The 25,817-nt window shown below is 44.1% G+C and overlaps 1 protein-coding gene across 1 annotated transcript in view; it reads left to right on the forward strand.

Moving 5' to 3' along the window:
• Nucleotides 1-25,817, forward strand: part of LOC128444703 (polypeptide N-acetylgalactosaminyltransferase 18) — an 84,470-nt gene that overhangs the window by 51,977 nt on the left and 6,676 nt on the right. The window contains exons 4-9 of the mRNA XM_053427312.1: nucleotides 804-990; nucleotides 8,220-8,417; nucleotides 9,836-9,950; nucleotides 14,149-14,334; nucleotides 16,498-16,635; nucleotides 21,610-21,705. Coding sequence (XP_053283287.1) covers nucleotides 804-990; nucleotides 8,220-8,417; nucleotides 9,836-9,950; nucleotides 14,149-14,334; nucleotides 16,498-16,635; nucleotides 21,610-21,705 — 920 coding nt within the window. The remainder of the gene's footprint in view (nucleotides 1-803; nucleotides 991-8,219; nucleotides 8,418-9,835; nucleotides 9,951-14,148; nucleotides 14,335-16,497; nucleotides 16,636-21,609; nucleotides 21,706-25,817) is intronic.

Below are 25,817 nucleotides of genomic sequence, written 5' to 3' on the forward strand. Positions count from 1 at the left end.
TTCTCAAAAGGCTTTGGGACCCGACGGCAGAGATTTGATCCCCTCACCCTCAGGATGGAGGTGGAGCTCTGCTGCTGCCTGATAAGAGCCAGTCTGCTGTCAGAGCTCCAGTTACTGAGGTGGGACTGAAGTGCAGACCAGTCAGGTTCTTCCACTGGGACCATTTAGATTGGTGGAGGCTGGGAACACGTCGATTCCTTCAGCAACAAGGTTATCGTTTTATTTCATTACGATTTAGGACCAAATTAACTTTAGGTAAACTTTGCTGAACTTCACTTTTCTTTTGCTGTATAATCCTGAACGTCCTCGCTGTGCCTCCTTTGTGCTGCTGCTCAGCACTTTAACTCAGCGCCCCCCTCCTCGTCCCCCCCCCCCCCCCCCCTCGTCCTCCTCCTCCTCCTCCTCCTCCTCCTCCTCCTGGTCGTGGTATTTGGTTTTATGTAAATTCAGCATCTTTGTGAATTCAATATGAGCTTATGTGCATTCCATTGTGTTTCCACGACTCCCCATGAAATGTAAATGTGTTGTTGTTGTTGCAGATAAAACCTGAACAAGTATCAGCACTCAAGTGAAATGTGTTGGTTAATTGTTTTAAGTCAGAGTCAAACCTCAGGAGTCAACACACACACAAACAGACACACACACACACACACTGCTTTCCTCTGTCCAGTGTGATGAGGGAGTTGCTGTGGCTCTTTGTTGATAAGACCAATACTCAACAAGCTTCTCTGAGTTTGCTTTAACTTTTGTGTGTCTCTGTGTGTATGTGTGTGTTTGTGTCTGTGTGTGCCCCCCCCCCCCAGTGGAGCTGAAGGAGCACCTGCAGACTTTCGTGGACGAGACCAACACGCAGCACGGCCCCGACTTCATCAAGCTGGTCCACCACGACAAGCAGGAGGGGCTGATCCGGTCCAGGGTCCGGGGCTGGAGAGCCGCCTCGGCCCCCGTGGTCGCCCTGTTCGACGCACACGTGGAGTTCAACATCGGCTGGTGAGCACACACACTTTGTGTTCTTAAATGAGCCTCAGCACTTTGTGAAGTAGAAACGACGAGTGAGCTCGACAGGTGAAGCCACAGAGTCCTCACCGATCTGTACAGCAGGAGAACATACAGAAGATAACCCTAACCCAGCCTTTAGATTATAGATTCAAGATTCAAGATTTTTATTGTCAAATGCACAACAATAACATTAAGCAGTCGCTGGCAATGAAATGCTTGGGTCTCAGGCTCTCTTCTATTAATGCTCAAGTAATTACAACCAAATAAAAGAAAATAGAAATAGTATAAAATGGAATATCAACATTTAAAATAGAAAATAAAATATATATATCTTAATATATATATTAACAGATGAAGAGAGAAATAAAATAAAACAATAAGTGCTATTCATAAGCTGTTTTCAGACAGAGCTCTGGAAAACGTCTGGAAAATAAGGACAATCTGGACATATGAAGAAGGAGCAAGAGGTCATGTGGTTTAAAAGCTTTGTCTTTCATTTTGTTTGCAGCCCGGAGAAGAAGATGCTGACTCAGCCCTTATGTTTACATTTTTGGCATCTTCTACATTTATGCCTCCTCATTTTCATCCTGAGATATTTGTGATCTTCAGTTTCCATCACTTCATCAACACGCCCACTCGCTCTCCCTCTTCTCAGGAAAAAGGTTCAGACCTCGGTGAAGCTGTGACAGCAGCTCTCACCTCACAGCAGGGTGTCCTCCACGCCACCCTGTGAACCTCTGACACACCAAGTGTTGATTGCTTCTCCCTGGACTCTGCTTCTTCGCTCATTAGAGAAAGTTAGATGTTCCCACCTGCACTCAGTCCAGAGGTGATTAAACCACACACCGAAATGTGATTAGAGCAAATAGAGAGAATCCATGACTCAATGAGGAGGCCAGTGAAAGCTGTGGACAGCTGCATTAATTCTCCCCTGTCCTTTGAAGCTGGAACCAGCTCTGACGCTTTGTCCCCGTGCAGTGACGCTGAAGCCAGAGAAGAGAAGTGAGAGAAGAATGAGAAGCTGGCAGATTGAATTTCCTCGATTCAACAGTTTATCAGGGAAAAGCAGCAGAAAAGAACTTTGAGTGACAAGAAGCAATCTGTTCATGAGCCGGTTGAATGAAGGGATTATTCTATTTCCTCCCTGTGTGTTCTGTGGAGGAGCGGTGGAGCTGGGTCCCGGGTCCAGACCGCTGACATGTTTATTAGTGCTTCAGGTCATAGAGTGAGTCGGTGGTGGGAGCAGCTGGAGCAGAAGGGATTTATATTCAGGCTGTGTTGTGTTTCAAAGAGAAGCAGAGACTCAGGTTGAAAATCTTAATTAAACCTGAGGTTATTGTCTTTGACGCTGAGACAGAGACAACCTTGTGTCCAAGTGTCTGTGGAGACATCTGGACTTTTTGAGGGCAGCCTGAACATCCCATAATTTAAATTGTGATCGTTTTATCTTAGTTTCTGCAGATGAGAGACGTGAAGTAGCTTTATGAACAAATACTATGAGGGTGTCTTTGTGATAAAGTGTTGTGGACTTTGACTCTGATATTAACGTCTGTCCTGAGGGATCTGAACCCACGTGTTCAGTGCTGAGTTCACGTTTGAACGCACCCCCATGCGTCCTGAGACCACATTGGTCTGGGAGGCTTGTTGCCATCTTTTTGTTGTGTGAACGCAACACACAAACACAAATATTGGCCTATGACACATCTCTAAACATCATAAATTGGTCTACACAAGCACACATGACGTAATTATACATGATTATTTGCACATGCATCATGAAGTGAGATCCGATCACAAGTTGTCACGTTCGAGTTGCATTTTAAAACCTGGTGTGAGCTTGTGTGTCTCAGGATGGACGTTAACAACCGGTCTGAACAGGTTGACCACACAGAACATCTCCACACTAAAGGACAGATGAAGGTTGACTGTAATATATATTTTTATGGTCTTTTTTTTGTCTGTATACCACGATTATTATGCTTTTATGCCTCAGCAGGATCATTATAGCTGCCATTTAAAGTTCAAACAGCAGGATGGTCACATTACTTAGAGAAAGGAGTGAAAGTTAGATGTCGTCCTGGAGTCAAACTCAAGAAAGTGCAGAGTTAAATATTGAATAATGATTCATTGAGCTTTGCAATTTTAATTTTTGGACTTTTGCACAAAGCTGGAAAACAATCGCCTGTCAAAAGGGTTTAAGAGCTCAATGTGGACGGACTATTTGGACACGCCCACATGAGGATGATGAAGCTTTAACATAATCAGAACTTTGTAAATATCTGAGGCGTCTGCGACTCCCTCTGCTCGACAGCTGTGATACTCGCCTGCAGACGTCCTGTGTTAAATAAAAAGACCCAGATTCCTGTTTGATTGGAGGTGGCAGGCGAATCGGTGAGGAGACCTTCAGAGACGCTCCGGTGCTCCGGGAGCTTCTGGCAGAAAGAGGAGACTGATCCGGTTTGAATGAGAGTCATGAGACGTTTCAGGCTTTTTGGAGGCGACAAAGAGTGAAGGAGACGCACAATAGACACTGGAGGATGTGTTAGATTCTGAAGGAGACGCACAACAGACACGAGAGGATGTGTTGGATTCTGAAGGAGACGCACAACAGACACGAGAGGATGAGTTGGATCCTGAAGGAGACACACAACACACACAAGAGGATGAGTTGGATTCTGAAGGAGACGCACAACAGACACGGGAGGATGTGTTAGATTCTGAAGGAGACACACAACACACACAAGAGGATGTGTTGGATTCTGAAGGAGACGCACTCAGGATGACCTCTGTACCCAGAGATAGATTCACCTGTAGACAGGGAGGATGCACACATGGCAGATTGTAGATAGAAGTGTTTGTACTGGAGTGAATTGTGTGTTCTTCATGATCCCACCTTTGTGTGCCTCGTGTGCGATGGCTGCTCACAAACGCATTTTACTTTAAATTTTGACTTGGTTTCAAAATTGACTGATTTGATTTTAGTGATCAAACGTGAAGGACTTTATGTTTTCGTGACTTTTTCCTCCTTCGATGATCCTGATAAAAATGTTATTTCCATTTTAATGAGGAACATTTTTCCATTTCCTTGACACAACTCTCACCTTTAACCTTTAGAGAAACGGAGTTAATAGCAGCTTCGCGTTCCGTCGTGTTGACACGCAGCGGAAATATTTCCTAATGAATCCATTAAATAGAGTAAGTACTGGGAGTAGTGGTTAATTACTGACCTCATTAGAGGAGCGGGGCCTGGTTCATCCATCACCGCGCTGGGCAGCTGCGGCTCCCGACACGTTCTCCTCTGAACTCCATTAACTCCTCCGACAGGAATCAAGTGCTTTTTTCTTTTTAAACAAAACTTCAATGTCAGTGCGTGTGAGCTGTGACACTTCAGCTCCTCAAGGTTCACTCACTGGAACCACTGCATCCAGCAGCAGGGATGTGTGTGTGTCTGTTAATCATCCTGACAGGCTGAAGAATATCACACACGCAGGCTTGAATGAGGACACACACAGACACACACCTACACACAAACGCAACCGCTGCTTCTCGTGTGCATCTGTTGTTCACACAGTGTGCGTGTCTGTTGCGTGTCGGTTGTGTGTCTGCTCAATGACTTCTACCTGGATTTCTGGTGTGATTTCTGTGACACCACAAATTAAACACCAGGATTTGAAGCCGTGGATCTTCCCGTCCTGCAATAACTCTACAAACATTGTTTAAAACAATATTCTACAGAGTGAAATTGACACTGTGATGAAAAATCATTTAGAAGAAGCAACGTGGCATCACCGTGACTTCAACGCAACAACTCTAATTTCAACACAACCACAATCACCATTTTATCCCTAATCTCAACCAGAACCTCAGTGAAGAGATTTTGCCTCATACGAACCTGGCTCTAGCCCACACACACACAGACACACACACACACTTACACACAGACACACACACACTTCATCATAATGCCTGGGCTGGAATCCAGAATAACATTTGTTGCTGCTGTGTTCCAGATTGAACTGGAAACATTTACAGGGTTTTTCACCCCCCACCCCCCTACTCCTCCACCCACTCACTCTCTCTCTCTCAGATACAAACACACACACACAAACACACAAACACACACACCTCCCACATATTACCACAGAGGCGGCGTTGGTGTGTGACTAATGAAATCATTTGCAGAGAGACAAAAGAACTCAGCTGGAGGTGAATGTTTTATATTTTGTCCACTTTCTCTTAAACTGCTCACATTTCAATCCACTTCAGTTTCTTGTTCTCCACCTGGTGACGAGTGCCGTGATGAGCTGCCTCAGTAAACTGTGTGACTTCACCCGCTCTAATGAAAAGAGGTGGAGAACCTACAGACCTCTCAATCCCCTGCTCTCTTCCTTTGTCTTCCTCCACAAACACCTTCCTCTGAATCCTGCTCGCTCCTTCCTCGACTCTGAATCCCACCCTCCCTCTCACACATTATAATATATATATATAAATGTATATGTTCTGTTGGATGTAGAGAAATTGCTGTATAATTACCAACAAAGCACCGACTGCTTATCTGCATAATCGTTCACTGACTTATCAGCAACGCCGGCTATTTTCAAACACAAGCAATTAGAGACGGTTTTCTGTTCCAGTGATTTCCTGACTGTGTAATCACAATAATCCTCTGCAGCTCCTGAACATGTGCTCGACCAGTCGTCATCCACATGTACACAAAGAACATCAGGGGACAGAGTAATGACATGTCTGCTCATGCCAGTGGGGGGGGGGGGGGGGGGGGGGGGGGGTGAGAGGAAGAGGAACCAAATGTTCAGACCCTCCTCTTCCTCAGAAACACATTGAGTCCTTTGTCTCCTGCTGACTTGACAACAGCAGACTCAGTACAGGGTCGACCTGCGGAGGCCAAGACGTCGCACACAAGCTCACAACACAAAAGAGGAATGCAAAAGCCACAACAACACAACTACAAAAGGCAAAACACAAATCGGAGGCTTGTCTATTAGAGTGTTACGGTGTTTGTGCGCTCGGAGCACCTTTACCGTAACACCTCAAATAGACGAGCATAAACATTTAATCGTCGATGATGATATGATATATAAAAACAAAAACAATATAAATTGATCAAGGTAAAGTTTTCTTGTTATTTTTAAACCTAAATTTAAATCAGTATAACTTGAGTCACATGATTTTCCCTGTAATCTAAATTAGAAAAAAGTAGATTTATTGACTAAATTAGCAATTTAATTATTAAATCGAATAAATTACTTTTTGCTCTTTCACATATACTTAATTGATGAAACATATATGTTTTTAAAACTTGACTCTTGAGGCCACTGGAGTTTCTTCTTCACTCTTAGAACATAGACTGTGAATAAAGACTTTCAGTACTTTGACGTTCACCTTCAGTCTAATCTTCATATTCCGCTGCGGGGGGGGGGGGGGGGGGGGGGACTTTATTCCAGGTCGATATGAAGTTTGAGCTGTGAAAACTTTACCTTGACTGGCGCAGCCTCCTTTGATGTGGAGGTCCCACTAATTGGTTTCCTACCGGATTCTCTCCCACAAACTAGATTCTGAGGCTTCCTGTGTTTTCTCGTCGTTTCAGTGTTAATGTGCAGAAGAGAGGAAAAGGAGTCGAGGTTCAATCCGCTAACGAACAAGCAGCGTGCAGAATAAACCAGTTCCTCCTGCTCTCTGGATTTATTACCACACACCTCTGCCGGGCCGAGCTAATGAAACATGAAGGTTGTGAGGGAAGGTTCCTCGTTTGTGTGGAGACGGTCGTGGGCAGTTTGTCCCTCAAGGCTCCCGTAGTAAAGATGTTATTCATCTTTCTCCGGAGCAGCAGCTGCAGTTTGAAGATGATAAGAAGTTGTTTCCTTCACATTCTCTCATCAACTGCATCAACCACACGTTGGGATTCTTCTTTCTCCATCAGAGAAACCTCCAGGACTGAGTCCAGTCTGATATCCAGGTTCTGGTCGCCTCCTGTTTGGACCCTGGAGCTCCTTCACTTCCCTTCTTGTTAAATCTAAAACCTCTGGAATAGTCTACGAGGCCGAGATCCTCTCCAGGATGCTCCTTCTGATTCTGGCTCCTCTCAGAACCTCGGTCATTGATTCAGCTCCATCCTCACGGCTCACTGGTGGATTGACCTTCTTAATCCAGTCAGCGCTGAGGATCCACTCCTCCGCTTCCAGCCTGGACTTACAATCACTCCTTTCTCTTCCTCCTCTTTTATATTCCCTCTTTGCTCTGGATTTAGATGAAAGGATTTGATCTCAGCCGACCTCTAGAGCTGGTGAGAAGCAGAAGTTGTAGAAGTTATTGTTGCATTCAAGTTTATTTACTTTTTGTTGATTTCCCAGAGAATAATTGAGGATCAGAGGATTTGATATTCACGTGTGTGTGAGTCGGTGCAGCTTGATTTGATTTAAGAGATGGATGAAGGATGAAGTCTTTGATCTCATGTTTGTTCTCCACCTGCAGGTTGGTGTTCAAATGCTCCAGCTTGTCTTTTCTTTCCCTGCATGCATCTGTCTGTGGTCCTCTGCTGCTGGACACAGAACCGACCGACTCGGGGGTTTGACTCTGAATCAAACACGCTGCTTCCACAAAGACTCAAACTGCCTCCGGCTGCAGGACACATGAAAAACGGCTCCGATGCACTGGAGCACATGTCGACTCACATCCTGAGCTGCTGGGACTCGGGTTGTGATCGAGCACAGAAACGCATTTTCTAGTCAAACTTATTATTTTATTATGGACGGGTATGAAAATAACTGCCCAGAAGCTGGAGGATGTTTTTTTTATTCATTTTTGCTTTTCCCTTCTGCTATAATCACTGTAATGATTGTGAATCTTAATAAATCACATGAGGAAAAACCAATCTCCTCCAACCTCCTCATCTGAGTGATGTTGAACTCGGCAGTTGTGTTGCTAAGGAACAAGTTTAGTGTTATGAAAATTAATTTTTTGGGCTCGAGGAAAAGTTTCCACCATCGTATTTAAACATCAAACTACAAGGAGACACTGTTGTTCATGGAGACTTTTTAAATTCTATAATTTAAACTCAAAGAAGAACAGGTCCTGCTGTAGCTTAATATATTTAGTACAAATATGTGGTGTTATATATAGAATGTTTAATGTTGTAATGATTATTCCTTCAGTTTATGTGTTGTTGCTCTGGATTGATTCTGATCCTCTCTGTGGTGCTGCAGGGCCGAGCCCATCCTGCAGCGGATCAAAGAGGATCGAACCCGCGTGGTCTCTCCCTCGTTCGACAACATCAAGTACGACACCTTCGAGATCGAGGAGTACCCACTGTCCGCCCAGGGCTTCGACTGGGAGCTGTGGTGTCGATACCTCAACCCGCCCAAGTCCTGGTGGACGCAACGCAACCAGACGGCCCCCATCAGGTGGGCACAGGGAGGGGGGAGGGGCTTTGTCCTCAGGTATCATGAAATATCAGTGAAATATTAATTCTTAATCATTTGCCTTGAAGCATATGGAAGCAGGTTTGATACTATCACCTACTAAGCTCATTATTTCTTCATTAAAAACCATTAAAAACACAGTTCCAATGTGATTATTATATAAAAAATTTAAGTAAATAAAAAGACGGATGTAAACAGCTCTGTCTCCTTTATTACTCCACATGTGCTGCAGCCGACTCTGGAGCTTCTGCCCTGAGATGGAATAGCAATTGCAGAATAAAACTTGCTCAGATATCCTGCAGAGCAACAAGAGAGAAAAAAAAGAAACTTGCAGACTCGACAATATTTCCAGGAGGTTGTTGTGTTAGTTCACAGAGAGAAAATCAATGATGCAGATTTCTACAAACGCTGCTCAATACTGAACCGGAGGAAGATGAATCGCCCCAATTATTATTCTTTCTTTTAAACCTTATTTTTGTCAAGTGTTATTAGTCACTGGGTGTGTTTACTAGTCCCCCCCCCCCCCCCCCCCTTCGTATGACCGTCAAGCAGTTTGTTAAAGAAGAGACTAATTTCTGATGTAAATACATAGTTTATATTATTTATTATATAAGTTTAATTTGACTATTTAATTGAGTTTGCCTTATCACAAGTTATTGCCCCCATTTTCATTTATTTGATTGATTAGACATTTGAAGTGAGTCCTGTATTACAGTGTGAGTAATTAGTTAATCTAAATAAACTGTAGATTTTCTCTCTAGTGATATTATTTAAATAGTTTAACGGTGTCTCCACTGTACGATGCTCCTTTCTGACTTCACAGTGACGTCTTTCCTACCGTATGATCATAACTGATTTGCTGATCTAGTCTAAAGTCCAATAGGATCCAGAGATATTTTTTAAAATGCATTTTTGAACCATGCATGATGTTGAGTCCTGACTTTTTTCAGCCTTCATGATGTCACTGAATCAAATTAATGTCTGCAGCGCGGCTGTATTTCATATTGATAAGATGAGATGTGTGAATACTAATAGGAGTGATTTTTCCCTCCTGTTGATTCGGTCTGATGTTGAGGGAGGAAGTTTTCCTCTCTCTCTCTCCAGGGTTCCCTCCACATGTCCTGTTGTGTTGTGTGAGGCAGCGTGTTGACAGCGGGATCATTTGTTAGTCTAATGTATACTGCAGGGTTTTCATGAAAGTCTAATGCGTATGTTTACAGCATCAAATGTGCAGCTCACTTGAAAATAGATGTTCGGGGCCTCGTTCCTCAGTGTGGGGCTAATTGTGGGTTAGAACTCTGCTCGTGTTTGTGTTTGTGTTGAACATTGTTTTGCATTTAAACTCTCGAGCGATTTGCATCTTGTTCCGTAGAAAACATTATTTCCTCTGCTATTTTTAGGAGCCCGGCTCTGATTGGCTGCTTCGTGGTGGACAGGAAGTACTTCGAGGAGATCGGCCTGCTCGATGAGGGCATGGAAATATACGGTGGAGAAAACGTGGAGCTCGGCATCAGGGTGAGTCGGTGTGAGAGACTAACTTCTTATTAACCAGCAGCAACCTCGTGCAAACGTTTCTACATGTTCCTGCCCCCCCCCCCCCCCCCCTCTCCCAGCATGCAGTGCTTCACGTGTGCACAGTGTGGTGCGTGTCCTGTGAAGCTGCTGTCACTGTCCGAACTGAGATGTGTTGAATATCAGCAGAGATGAAGAACGACCTTTACTTTGACAGAACGGGGTCTTCCTCAGTCCTTCACATTACTCATGTGGTCATGAGGTTAGAATCAACTACATACATTTATTATAACGACTCTATAACTCTTTAATCTTACCTCAATCTGCCTTTGGCCAGAGTCCCCAGAGAAAACCCACACAGACACAGAGGGAACATGCAAACAGGAAACACCAGGCTTCACCCCAGTGCTGCCATAAAGTTCAATATATCAAAATAAAACCTTACTATATGAAAGTGTGTGCAGAAGGAGATCTATCCGTGATTAAAGCTGCTCGGGAGTCTTTGCACAGCGTCTGCAGCCTCCACAACGATCTCAGCTCCAAACCGGTCCTCAAGAGGACGGCGTCTCCGCAGCAGCTCCGTCCTCCTGGGACAGATTTGTAGCCTCGGCTGCTGGAACAGCTTTGAGACTCGACAGACGCTGGAGACAGGCGAGAGAGAGTGTTGACTCGGGCTCGGGCGTGGAGTGATTTACGATCACTGACGCACGGGTGTGATGATGAGCCCGGGCCTGGCTGATACTGGTGCTGGTGCTGGTGCTGGTGCTGGTGCTGATACTGGTGCAGCCGCTGGGTGAAGAACACATCTCACCATGAGGAATGCACGATTCTCTCAGGCTCCAGATTCAGTGGACAGCTGTGAGCGATCGATGATGCTGCAGCTTAAAGAGAAGATTGATGTGTTATTGTTGTTGTGTGGCCTCACTGTCATTATCTCTCACTCCAGTTGTGTTTTGCTGACAGCTGGTGCCGCCTCCTTCATTTTCCCTTTATTCCCTCAATCTTACCTTTTTCTAATAAATAGAGATTCTCACTAACAGCCGTCAAACAAAGTGCAGAGCGATATGAAGGAGATGTTCATGGAGCCTAAGACGATGAAAGAGTGAATCTAGCGTTGAGCTCATGTGGATCTGAACCACCAGAGATTATTATAACCTCCAGGAATGTGACGCCCTGTTCAGCCTCCACTGTGTGTGAGGCCCCGTCTGCAGTGAAGGGTTAATGAGCAGGAGCCTCAGACTCACACTGTGAATGATGGAGCACTAAATATTCCCTTTTAAAAACGGCTTTCACCTCAAATCATAAACATGATGTGATGTCATGAATATAAATCACCAAATCCGCCCGAGGTGTAGAACGTCCTGTTGTTTCCTCGCCTCTCGAGTCAGTGGGACGTCACAGGCCGATGATGCTTTTCTCCCGAGCTCCTGGCTGCTCTGTGGTCGCTCTGTAGAAGCTGCTCTCTATTATCCGGCTCCTTCGTTCCACCGCAGCTTCCCGTGCGGAGACAAATTGCTCAAACGCCTTTTGACCCGATGGCAGCGGAGTGAGAAGCAGCGAGGCCTCAAGCAGCCGGTCGCATAATCAAACTCACCTTCCCGACACCCGGACAGATTTAAACCTAAATGGACGATAACACAGTAAAGATGAATCCTTGTTGTGTATCTATCACAACTCACACAAACGTTTCCTGCCATGCAGCCGCTCTGGAGATTGTCAGGAGATTATCCAGCTGCAGGTCTGAGATCAGCTTTATGACAGAAACGACCTTCAGAGGGTCACTTTTTAATTTGAGTGCATTTTGACTGATTGCAGAGGTTGTATTAGTACATACGAGTATCTGTACATATGTCAGCTTGAGTAGAGAATGTGGGAACGTTTGGGGCCGACGCTCCACAGGAAACCATGACTCATCAGATCTCGACCCAGCGAGACACACACAAGCACATACACAAACACACAAACACATCATCGTTGTCAGGTTTTTATTTTTCACTCCACAATAACTAGAAGCACACGAGGAGGAAAAGTCAATATTTCCACTTCCTTGCAGTCGCTCTGTAAAACCCTCTATTTCAGATCCATGAATATGTAAATCAGCCGTGATATTTTGACAGAATCAGTTCTGCTCACGTCTCCAGGGCCTCGCTCGTCCTCCACCTCGTTCTCCACGTGAGTTCAACCTGAGGTCTGAGTCTGAAAACACTCGGTCGACTCTCTTTCTATTTCCGTCACACCGAACACAGACGTCTTTTCTTATCAGCCAGGATTCTTCTTCTTCCCGCTGCATATCTCCGGCCTGCACACTCCTGCTGTGATGGAGCTCGCTTCACGTGCGCGTGGAATAATATTCTGCATATTTAATACCCATTGTCTCAGGCCGGTCATCCCCGGAGCAATTTATAATTCATTCATTTGTTGTCGCCTCGCGTTTTTTTCTCGTTAAAACTTTTAAAAGAAGCGAAGACGACAGAGGGGGAGACAATGAGGAGAGTGAATGGGCTTGGTTTAGTCTGGGCGACACACACTAACACACACACACACACAGACACATAGAGACACACACACACACAGACACACAGACACACACACACAGGCATCTGCAGCTTCTCTAAATAGCAGTGACGTTCCGTGCTGCCTGTCCGAACACGACCCTGATTTATCCGTTGGGAGAATGATTTTTATTTAAAGAAGAGAAAAGGCTTTTGGAAACGGATGAGTCAGGCGGAGTGAGAGAAGCAGTCTTTCTCTCCCCCTGTGTTTCACTTCCTTTATCTTCCCTCTGTTCTTCCCACTTTATCTCCATTCTCCTTTATCCCTTTACCTTCTCTCCGGCTCTCGTGTTTCACACTCTTTCTAAATCTCTCCTCTTTGTCTTCCCTCTTCCATTCTGCCTCCGCTCGCTCTCTATCTCGCCCCGCACACCCACTCGCTCAGACAAAGATGGTCACGCTGGAGGAGAAGCTCGCTCTGCTCTCACCCCGTGTTGTAAATCCTTTATGGAGAACGCTGAGGTATTTCTGAGGGAGGCATGTATTATCCCAGGTTCTGGCTGGAGTCTTTACTCCTGCCCGGGCGCCGGGCCAGAGCCAGCGCTGTGGAAGGATGCTGGGAAGGCGAGTGGCAGCGGGGATTAGAGTGTGAGCACACAAACAAGCTGCAGGACTGGAATAGAGAGTACAGGCGTTTCCAATCGGCTTCTCCATGTTTGTGACAGAAAGAAAAAGGCTTCTGAGGAAGATTCAAACGCAAACAAGTTGTAAAGTTTGATATTGGATGAAACTCGCTGTCAGTCACATGGCGTGCACCCCCCCCTCCATTAATGCTTAATCATCTTTATGTCTCTAAATGATCATAATTTACTAAATGATCATCAGCTGTATTGAGGAAGACTTGAAACTAGACATTGAGACATAGATCAGTATTTTCTCCAAGACTCTTGTAGAAACTGACTTCTTTTAAAACCTGTGGCGTCACCTCCTGCTGGTCATTTGAGGAAACACAGGTTCTTGGCTTCACGTTCATGGTCCCAGAGGCTACGTTTGTTCCTATATATGGTAGATGTGTTTACGTTATTGTCCAGATTGTTTTCAAATGATTTCAGCCACTAAATATTTCTCAATCTGTCCTAATTTGTTCTGTCAGTTGTTTTGGTTAGAGTTTGAGTTTTGGGGGGGAGTTCAGTTTGGTTGACCTCTTTCAATGGGCACAGTTTCTAGTTGATTTGTTTATTTGTCCTTACTTTGTATTTGTGGGGTCAAATAAATCAATTGGACCCTGTAGCACGTTAAAGCAGGTTCTATTAAACGTGTGCAAATCATCTTAATAAGGAGGATTGTCTCGTTTCCCACAGACGAGTCAGAGCCGCTCTCTCACCAGTGCTGCGTTCTGAATCTAAAAAGAAAGGACACAAACAAGGCTTTATTTACTGCAGCTATGGATGTAGCTACCTGACAAGACTGAGGAAAGATGGAAGAGGTTTTAGATTCTGTCTCACGGTGGCTCGGCCTGAGTAAAACATATCTGCCAGTTTCCACATGTGCTCCTGTGGTGATTCCTTCTCATGTTCACTAATTCTATCAAGCAGCTTCAGTCACAGTAAAGATTTAATCCCCTTGTTAGAGGACACAGGATTAACCGGCATGCACCTGGCACATATCTTCATTGTGTGTGTGTGTGTGTGTCTGTGTGTGTGTTGAAGGTGTGGCAGTGTGGTGGCAGCGTGGAGGTCCTGCCCTGCTCCAGGATCGCCCACATCGAGCGCGCCCACAAGCCCTACACGGAGAACCTGACGGTGCACGTGCGCCGCAACGCTCTGCGGGTGGCGGAGGTGTGGATGGACCAGCACAAGAGTCACGTGTACATGGCCTGGAACGTTCCACTGCAGGTAACACACACACACACACACACACACACAGACACACACTGTGCTTACTCTGTGCGTGGGAGGATGTGTGTGGGTTTAATTGCACTCGTGCTTATTTGTGATCAGAATCTCCAAGCAACCGTCACAGAGGTCACAGAGGTCACAGTGAATCCGTGGAGCATGCACACGGGTTGAAAACAGTTTTCAGACAGTTTGGATTTAAAGGAGACGGAAGCTGTCGACGATGGAGGGCTGGAGGTTTTCCTCTTTTCACATTTGAAGGAACTCAGCTGGAGGGTTTCCAGTCAGACGTGTTCACAACGTCAGGGACATCTCCAGAGCTTTCAGACGAAGAGGCGGGAGGTTTAAATTCAGCTGTGGAGGTCACATGTTTGTTCTCTCCAGGTTTACGTGTCCGCCTCCTCTGAGATGTTTGTGTTTCACGTCAGTCGCTTGTTAGAAACGTCACAAACAGAAGATCTCCTGCTCATGAGCTCACTGGAGATGATCTGGAGTTTCTGCTCCGGTGCTGGAGAGAGAAACTCTGTAGAAAGTCTGTAGCAATTGAATCTGACTGATTTCTTCTCTAAATTATCTTGCTTAAAATGGGTGAAACCATAACGTCCTCAGTGGAGGTAGAAACACTGGAGGAAAGAAAACCATCATGTGTCTCCTTTTAAAAACTGTGACTCTCGGCTGCTATTGTTTCTTTTTACTCTTATTTCCGATGAGGTTGACATTTACAAAAAAATGTCCAGACCACCAGTTTTCTTTGCCAAATAGAATCCTGCAGTGAACAAACGTTTCCTCATGTCACTTTAAAATCTTTCATGTCCCAAACGATCAATCCTGGTGAGAAATAACAGGTTCAGTGTGTTTTGGTCTTTTTGTTTTTCGGGGCAGATCCCAGAGGTTCTGGTTCAGCACCGTCCACACACTCTCTCTCTCTTTTCATGCTTCCACTGAGAGTCCATTCAAACATTGTCTTTTGTTGAACCAACAGATTTCAGTCACTGAGGAGGTTTTTAAAAATCACCCGATAGCTTTTCTCTACTGGAGATATATTTGTTTTCAGGAAAATTACTCAAAAAGCTGCTGAGCAGGAAACAGACAAAATGGCAGATCCAGGAATTTCTTTTTTTGTTGTTGTTTTATTGAGCCTACAAAATACAAAATGAGGACATAAAAGAGTACACATTTTACAATAAACAGTAACCCCCCAGCCCTCTTCCCACACACACCCCCCCCAACCCTACCTGTCTCTAGGTGAAGGGAAAATTAAAAATTGACAAATAAACAAAACAAAACAACAAAATTAAGTAAAAATTGATAAAAATAAACTAGAAACAAAACAAAATACACACAAGATTAAACTAACACTAACATTTTGGTGATGTTAATGTGTTTTTGGTGTTTTAGTGGTACTTCAGCAGAACTCAGATATCTGACTCCTCAGGTGTAATATCTAACGAGTCTATAATGAACAACAAGGGGTTCCAGATTTTATCAAATTTCCTCAGAGAGCCCTTGAGGGAAAACCTTAATTTTCTTGACCCATCGAGTGTAGGATGGGGGCAAGTTGTGCTTCCAGTTCAGATCCAGGAATTTCTTTCCAGGCCTGATTCCTCGTGTGTGAGATCTGGTGCGGATCCAGATTATTAAAGCTTGATCCAGCAGATTAGAACGTGGTTTAATCTGAGCCGCTGTATGATGACACAGATCTGAGATAATGTAGCTGAGATAATGTGAATTTAATTTGTCTTTTTATCAACCGTTTATTCTCCTGCAATGAAATGGTGACTCTTTATCATCTTCAGGGGATTGTTCCAGTGAATTCCTTCTCAGATTTAGAACTCTCTTCATCATGTGACTCCTCTTCCACGTCTTCCTGCAGTTTCCCCTTCACTTCACTAGTCATTGATTTATCATTATAACGATGCAGTGACGCCTGAGGCCCTGACCTCTGCTCCGGCTGTTTATGATTTCCTGCTCCATTGGAGATTAAGCAGTTGAAGCTTAATGTATTCATCGTGAAGCTTTATCATAAACAGACATATTTGAGCACAGGGTTAATAATTATGTTGCAGAGAAACATCTCAGCTTCCTCATCTGATCAGACGGAAGCTGTAAAAGTTTATTAAACTAACTGTACGTGTGGGTTTTGTGTTTATTTCCTTTCTCCAGAACTCGGGAATAGACATCGGGGACGTCTCTGAGCGAAAGGCCCTGAGGTCCAGACTCGGCTGTCGACCGTTCAGCTGGTTCCTCGCCAACATCTACCCCGAGCTCCGGTCCTACAGCAACACAGTCGCCTACGGAGTGGTGAGTTTCACCGGATCTGAACCAGGAGGCCACACGGAGGAGAGCGTGGATCCCTCCTCACAGCTTAGCAAACACCACCCACCACACACTGTACGTCTCCACTGCGTCCCCTCTGGAGCTCACACTCTGAGAGAAGCTCCTCCGAGCAGAGCATCAAGTATTCAGCAGTATTTTAATTCATTATGAAATAGGAACAAAACTCTCCTTCGTTAGCTTTATCTAAAATTAATAAGCCAGGCCTTTGTTGTGGCAGCTTAAAAAGCAACGAGTTGTGTGAACATGTTTTGCTCTATTGTCACGTTTCAGACAAAAGGAAAACAATAATCTATAAAGAGCTTTAATTACAGCCTCACACAATTAATGTTGTTTTATTTAGATAAAGAACAAACACAGAGCAGTTAGAACAAAACACAAACATCATCAGGATATAAAGTTATGAGAAGACATAGAGCAGAGAGCTGCTTCTGCACATGAGTCGTTGCTGGTTGCAGTTTTATTGAGAAACTATATTTCAATTATAAATATCTCATCGTCCCTATTGCAAAAACCTTTTCTTGTGTTTAAAACATGTTGCACAATCCAATATTTCTATATTTGATATTGTTTGTTGTTGTTTGCTGTGGAAAGATCAGAGCTGTTGTCTTCGTCTTCTACGTGTACGACTCCTCTTCTTCATCCTGAGATCTTTGTGTTCTTCCAGTTTCACGTCCACTCGCCCACTCACTCTCTCTCCCTCTCATTCAGTCAGAGTGGTGTCCCCGTTAACACGTCCTCCGGCTGAAACTTTTCCATTAACACTTAATGGTTTCAAGTTGTTCTACCTGTAGAACGTTAACTTTTCCATTAAGGTTGATTGAGCCGGAGAGCACGTGACACCTGCTGCAGCTGTGAGGGCTCTTTTCACAGCGAGGCCCTGAGAGCACAAAGCTTTTTACTCCACTTAACTCCAGCGTGGTTTCTCCTCTTCATCAGCCAACTGCAGTGGGAGGGGTTTTTGTGTAATTGAAAGAAACGACAGGAAGTCAGAGCCGAATTATCCCGGTGAAAGGAAGAGGGAAATGATTTAATAATTCCACTTTCTCTTTTGGACTTGATTTAACCTTTTAAACACGAGTGGAGAGCAGATCCAGTTTGAGTCGTGTCTTCTTCCTCTCTGGCTCTCTGGCTCTCTGGCTCTCTGGCTCCCTGCAGGACGTCAGCTCTTCCTCTGGAGACAATGAGGGGACGTTCTGAGTTGATGGAGGAGAAAGAGAGAAATGAGTCTCCGGCTCTGGAATCAGCCGCGGCGCCACCTCCCGTGTTTGTTGTTGGATAAACACTCGAGTCGCACTGCGAGCTGGATGTTTGTTGACGGGGGTGTGCGGGGGGGGGGCTCTGCTCCGGGCGCGACAGATGAAAGCGTTATCACAGAGAGATGTAGATTTTAAGTTTACATACTCAACATAAAACCAGCTCTCACAGGAGATGGGAGAACAAGTGTTCTGGTGCGATACCATCTGTGGAGATGTTTGTTCTCCCGTCTCCTTCGTGACGCCAGACAGAAGCTGCAGGAGGTAAATATTGAACAAACAGACTTATTAGATGAGGCTCCTCAAGCTGTTTGATGTGGAACACAAACTGTTTCACACCTGGAGCTGGAGTTCAAAATACTGACTCATGATAAGTTTCCACAGATGTTCCTTCCTCACTCCAGATACCACTGAGGAATTCTTAATTCTTAAGTCATTATTTGGACTTGACTCTTTATTAATTCATTGAATAGTCAAGTTATATTTTACTTTATGAAACATGAACACTTGAACATACATCAGTTTGACAAGAACACGCTAATATGACTGAAACCATTATGAGAATAATGTACTTGATGTGTACAAAAACCTTTAAGTTTGATTTTTTTCCCCATCCAACAACATGGAGGAGGCAGGGTGTCTGACATATACTGAAGCCAGCCACCAGGGGGCGATCATCGTGGATCTTGATCTAACTTTTTGTGAAATTGTCAAATCATCCATATTTCTATTTTTGGATGAATTGTCAGGATATGTTTAGAAACTCATTAATCAGCAAAGTGTCTTCATCCTCATCTGTCAAAATCAGGCTGAAAGTCGTGTTGTGTAGTTTTAATCGCAAGCCTTTGTTTTCACAAGCATTCACACTGCCGTTGTGCCCTTGAGCAAGACACTGAAGAGCTGCGTCTGACTCTCTGTATAAAATGGGGCAGAGAGGGAAGAGAAATTCCCTCTGGGGATTAATAAAGAATCTGTATTATTGAATGAGTGTAATATGTGTGACGGCAACGTGAGATATTGTGGAACAGACGCTCGACGGTGGATCAGGAGACAAACTCCCACCGGACTGAGGTCATGTGACTGAGGTCATGTGACTGAGGTCATGTGACTGCAGACGAGCGTGGAGCTGCAGGAAGGAGACAGATGGAGAACAGGCCTTCTCTAGGCCATGTGAAAGAGATTAGTAGAAAATGAAGATGTCCCCTCCCTTCACCCGTCATAAACTCCACGTATTGCTCCTTCAGGACTCGGTTTAATGGGAGTTTGTTCCCAGCAGAGTTGAAGCCAATTAGTGTTTCCAATCACCTCACTCCAGTATTGAGCTCACGTGCACGAGGAGCAGCGACGCACAACGAGGCTCTTAAAAAAGACAAACAGGCATTTCTATTCAAATCACCTCTCTGGAAAGGTCACTGGGATGGAGGAGCTGAAGATGGCTGCTGCCACGGGATGTTTCCCAGGCTGCGTGAGGAAAGGTTCAGGACGTGAGACTCACAAAGCCGACGCACAACAGACCCTGAACTTTCCAGAGGCAGCTGCAACATTCACTTCTGTCTGGACACGTCTCTGCATTCAAGGAACTGAGGTGAACCCAGTGTCCAACACACGGCCGCCACTGGTGAAGCTGAACTAATGAATTCACCTTAAAGGAGACCGAGACACAGACACGTTAGATTACTATGAAATAAGTGCATAGCATCTCTGTGATAGTTAACCCCTTATTGCCTGAATTAATTTCCAATTATATAAAGAAATTATTATTTGTGTTTTTGGCTGTCATACAGTTGCTAAATTAAGTGGATATTGCTAATTTCAATATAGCATAAACAGTAGATATAAAATTAAGGTATGAGGCAAATTAGCAACATTAGGCATAACGGGGCATAACCTTAATTTAACACATTTTCCAGTCTCTGGTATGCAGATTATTATATTGATGCTGCTTTTGATGGAAATTGAATAACAACATATGTTTATGTGCAATCATTGCTGTTCCATCATCATTACAGCTTAATACCTCAAAATAATTTTGCTACACAGTCCCAAGGGGCTAGAATGTATTTTCCACTCCGACCACTAGATGGCGGCAGAGTGCATCCAATACCTTCCTTGGTTTGTGTAGTATTTGCACCATCAGGCACAATCGTCACCTCGGCGGCATTAAGACCAGAGTGGGGTTTGAGGCGAATTCACGACATTCGTCAACAAGGGGTTAATCTTTGTCTTTTATTCTTTTATTCTTTAAACATCAACAATAACACATTTGAAAAGATCTTTGCCACTTTCCTCTGTGGAAGCTGCTGCACTAAATGAACTTAGAACTTTCTATTTGTGCAATCAGGTAACAACACATTCAAATCACCACAGTCTGAGTCGTTAAATATAACCAGGGAAAACTGGAACCAACTGGAACCAGTGGAAAGCGAAGCTCCGGGGTTATTGAGGAAATTGCTGTAATTTGCCAAAGTGGAACAATTTCATTTTAACAGCAACTTTAGAGAACGGGCGCCTCGTGGGTTTTTCATAAGTGACGTCTTCCCTCTCAGCTCCAGCTGCTCTCTGGACGTCTGACCTTCTCTTGACAACCTGCAAACAGAGATATCCAGGAACAATATTCTTCTTTTTCTACCAATTTCCCAAATCATTCAAACCTTCTTTTCTTTCTCTGGATTCATAAATACATAAGGAAAGGTTTCTGCAAAATGATCCATGTGTATAAAATGGAATATAATGATTGTTGTGTGTGGATCATTGGAGACTGTTGCTCTGTGGGTTAGTGCCACGTTAAAAGATCTGTCCTTCCTTCCTGAGATGCAGATCCTCTTCTGCCAGGAGAGGTGACGGCTGGTCTCCTGTGTTTGTGTGACTTCCCACTGCCAGCCACTAATGAGCCGGCACTGGTCCCATTTGTCTTCACTTTAGCCACTCCACTGAAGCTGTGTAGTGCCCCACTCTGTCATAATGGCTTAATTAATAATGTAGAAGTGGAGATAGAAAGATGGACAGAGTGGAGGGAGAGAGGAGAGATGCAGAAACCTGTCTCTATGCACGAGGGGCACAGACACACACACTATGCTGATGTGTGTGTCTGTGTGTTGTGGGAAGCTGAGAGTTGTGTAACTCCAACAACCCACAACAGTTCACTCAGGGTCTCGCAGCAGTTTAATACCGATATTCAGTTATTTTTATAAATTGCTGGACTGGAGCTTCTGACTTTAATACACCTGAGAAAGTTGTTTTCACCACTGTCTGTTTTGTTGTTGTGTTAGTTAGTTGTGTTATAGGACGTTTTTTATGTGTCTTCAGTAGTTTGATGATTCGGGGACATCGTCATGTTGGTTTCACTTCAAAGCTTGATTGAATCTAAGGGGACAGTTGGTCTCTGTGCCATTTTCTGTCTTTTCCATGTTTCTGTGATTTATGAATGTCCAGGTGAGTCTCCATCGAGCAGCGACAGCCTGTTTGCACTGAGTGAGGTGAGCAGTTGATTTGATAACACCTCAGATTGAATGAGGAAGGTGTCCTGCTGCTGTAGAAATCCATCTTTGATCATAATTGCAGACACATTAAATCACTTTTCTACAATTACGTTCTGTCCGTTCCTCATCGCCCACCTTCTCTCTCCCTCTCTCTCTCTCTCTCTCTCTCTCCCGCTCTCTCTCTCTCTCTCTCTCTCTCTCTCCAGCTGAAGAACAGCCTGAGAGACGACCTGTGTTTGGACCAGGGACCGGACTCCGACAACGTCCCCATCATGTACCTCTGTCATGGGATGACACCGCAGGTCAGTGGCCTCTCCGCTCGGCGCTGTTCCATCTCAACTCTTCAAAAGATGTTAAAAAATAATAAAACAACAAAGATCTAATGACAGGTTTTTTTCGGGGGGATTTAGAGAAAGAGACCAACGTGGAGAAGCTTCAGTGATCACTTCATTCTCTGCAGAACAAAAAGGCTCCTTTCAGATCAGCATCCTGGTTTTAAACATCTATCCACAGATATTACTCAGATATTATAACCTCAAATATTAAAGCTGCATGATTCGATTTCAGAAAAAGATGGAGACACGATATCGGCCTGTTACCACCGTGTTCAGCAACATTAGCATTTGTTTTATTTCCCAGGTAGTTGTGGATTTAGTCTGTTGTGCAGTTATAGGGTTTAAACTAAAGTTTGATTTCAAGAACTTTTTGGGGCTGGAATAAACCTTGTGGGGGGGCAGAAATCCTTTTTTATTATAATTATTCTCAGCCTTTATTTGATCAGATTAGTCCCATTGGGATCAAACATTTCTTTTCTGGCCGAAACGAGCAGCAACACAGAGAAAACTTGATCATATAAAACACACACAAAAGAGCTTTAAACTCACAAATCTAATGTAAATATGAAATCACAACAAATCTCCAAATGTCCACAGAATGAAACCTAATGTCCTCCGTCTTCATATTCAGTCAAACTCTGTCTCTGCACCTGTGAACTTTCCTATTCAAAGAGGAAATGACACTGTTTTGTGTTGGAGTTAATCAAACTGAGGAGTTCTAAGTAGATGTGGTGACTCAGTGGAGATCTGCCCGTCTGTAATTCACATGAATAAAAGTCACATTTCCACGTTGAGTAAACTGGTTCATTAAAGTCTGGAAGCAGAGCAAATAGCCGATGTGTCACCAGGCTGTAATCATAATAATGATGCTGCTTTGTCATGTGATGTTTTGGTCGGGGGGCTTTTTATGCTTCTGCAGCTGACGGATGTAAAAGTGACTCCGAGGCCGATAGACAGCTCTATCAGCCCAGCGCACATTTAAGGTGGTGTAATTTAAGGGGGCAGTAAAAGTCTCCACTTATCACCTCTTTAATGGCGGAGCTGAGGAACACGTTCAGCAGCGAGCCGGGAGTGTTGCTGTGCGTTTCCAGTATTTACCACTTTGAAACACTTTGGTGCTTCACTAAGAAAATCACATTCAGGATTCTGCATCGAGCTGAGTGAGGTCACTCCTCCGTCAGGCGGTTAATCACTGTGACCGGAGCCGGGCCGTCAGAGACACGTGACCTGGGGGTTTTATCTCCTACTCTCTCGTCAATTATTAAATAAAATATTGTTTATTTATTCAGTTAAGAGAAAAACTTCCCATTTAAATGTGTTTTTTGAGCTGTAAACTAAATACAGATAAAGACTTTTCTGTGATGAAATTCATGAATGCTCGTTTTGATCTCATAATTATTTCCACATTTTAAAAAGAAAATCTACATTTACGGGTTGAGCACGATTCATAACGACACAAAACACAAACAGTGAACAGTCTTTTAACAACGATCTATATGTGAAAACAGATAAACTGGTGCTGATGGGTCTCCACCTCTTTTCTTCTGTTCACCACAGATTCATCGTATTCACATTCAGAAACTGATTTGAGAGATTAACACTGAACAAAGTGAAGCCTCTCGGCCACTTCTCCTCCTCTTGGACGCATAATTATGCTTTATTATTAATTTATTATGATACTAATGTGTTAAAGAACTGATGGTTTGGGTCTTAAAATTCATATATTAAGACGAAAGTGAGTTCAAAGCCGAACACGAACTTCTCCAGTCGGCGTGAATGAAAATGCACGAGAGATACTGAGCTATTAAATTGCAGAGCAAATGACAAATGAACATTAGGCTCATATTTATGTATGAACTCCAGCTCGCTTAAAAACAGAGAGCAGTAATTTACCCACAGTGCACTGGGACACGTCTGGAGATAACAGAGGAATTTGGGGGTTTTACCAGGATGAGTGGAGATAGGAGCAGAATGTCATTACCCAGAGCGCGACTAATCACTTTATAGACTCCAGATATTCAGGCTTATAGAATAAGAGCTGCACGTGAATACATCACACAGAATAACAGTTATTATCTGCCCTGTACCTGCTGCAGTAATCACAGAGGGATTAGAGTGTGTTAGGATATAAAGGATTATTTGTAGTCTGCTGCTCTCTCACACATTTACACATTAACGGCTGATTCCCGGCATTAGCCTAATGAAATTCCAGGCCTCATTGACTAAACCTGCACAAACTGACTCAGAGCATCCAATCTGCTGAGCGTGCAGACTGATCCCAGACCTCCCGGTGAACGGAGAAACGATGGCGTGTGCGTTAGAGACGAGGCGGCGACGTGCAGCCTCCGGAGGCCGAGCGCAAAGCAGCGGGGAACCGTTTCACAGCCGACATCAAAGTCTCCGATATTCCTCTGGTCCTCAAACGCCCCTTTATCGCTTTTCATTCTCCATCCCTTATTCATGCGGAGTGTCTTTTGTGATGTTATTCCCCCCCGGTCGTTCCTTATTCCCCGTTCAGATCCTTTTATTCTGATTCGTCCGATCCCTCAGATTACCTCCGAGTCCCCCCCCCCCCCCGTTCCTGTGTGTATCCAACAGAATGGACGGATGTGGCTCTGAATGCCTGATGAACTGTTGAATGTCAGCGATGCACAGCGTTCTCTGTTTTATGCAAATAACAGGAATAATAAACTTTATTTGTTTAGAGCCGTTCAAGGCCAGACTCACAAGGTGTGCTTCACAAAATACAGCATAAATTACAATGTGCTAAAGAGTAAAAGAAAGAGGGGATGAAAAGAGAACATCGCAAATGAAAACAGGGATCTGGAGAAGAGACGGGGATGAAAAGAAAGATAGAAAAGAACAACATTAGAATGATGCAGGCTAATAAAGGAACCAGTCTGAACAGGTGGGAGTTTAAAAGCCTTTTAAACTCTCACTCTGACGCAGCTCTTCTGATGTGAGATGGTTTCAGAGCTAAAACAGGACAAGCCTCGACCTGGATGGGATGGACAGGTTGAGTGCTGTTGTTGCACTATGTGTGTGTGTCTGTGTGCATGTGTGTGTTTCTTTTAAAAACACCCAACACCACAAATTGCCCAATGTAGAGCTGTGAAAGGGCATCGCTTTGTTTTTAGTGTTTCAGCGAGTTGTGTTACTTTGGGAGCCGCACAGTGGTACAGTGGATATCACAAAAGAAGGTTGTTGATTTGATTTTGGTTCTGCTCGGACGGGGGGGGGGGGGGGTGGGGGCTCTGTGTGGAGTTTGCAAGATCTCTGCAGAAAGCAAACAGCACTTTGGCAGTTTCACATTTTTTTTAATTTCCAAGCCAGTGCAGGAGTTTGCAGAGGACAATAATTATTCCACAGTTTATAAATGAGAGTTTCCCGTGGACACAGAGAAGGACGGAGACACGTCTGATCTGTGGTCAGTGTTTGTGTAGCCTTGCTAAGAAGATTGGTTTGTGGCCGGATCAATAATCTGAGAATTAGACCTCGGAGGCTGTTTACAGGGACGTGACACAACCTCTTACTTCAACCTTCGTGAGGACACTGTCTCAGGAGTCCGGCTTTATGAGGCTATTTGTAAGTAGTGAGATAGAGCTGACGTGTTGTTAAATATTATCGTTTAATATTGTAATATAAATGTGTGCGTTGGAGTCCCTGCGTATGTGTGTGTGTTTTGTGTGTGTGTCTACAAAACAAGAAATGCCAGGATATTGAATTTGTACGTTCAGGAAATCTTGCAGCACAATTTAATGTTTGTTTGGGGCTGAGAAGGAAAAAGAGAAACCAGGAAGCAGAACACGTTTAATCAAACATTAAACTTTGAAACACAGACTCCACACTCGGGAGAGGGGGGGGGGGGGGGGATCTTTCTCTTACTTTGGAGACTTTAGACGTTGATTTATAATTTTCTGGAACACTGGTGGTGAATTAATTATTTATGTAGAGTTATTTCGTCGGGGAGTCGATTTGATACAAAGGAAACTCAAACCAATTACCAGACTTTAAAAACTTTTTGACAAATTGTGTGTGTTCGTGTGTGTTCATGTGTGAGAACATGTTAATTCATCAGT

Source organism: Pleuronectes platessa, chromosome 7 (genome assembly GCF_947347685.1).
Source record: "Pleuronectes platessa chromosome 7, fPlePla1.1, whole genome shotgun sequence".
NCBI lineage: Eukaryota > Metazoa > Chordata > Actinopteri > Pleuronectiformes > Pleuronectidae > Pleuronectes > Pleuronectes platessa.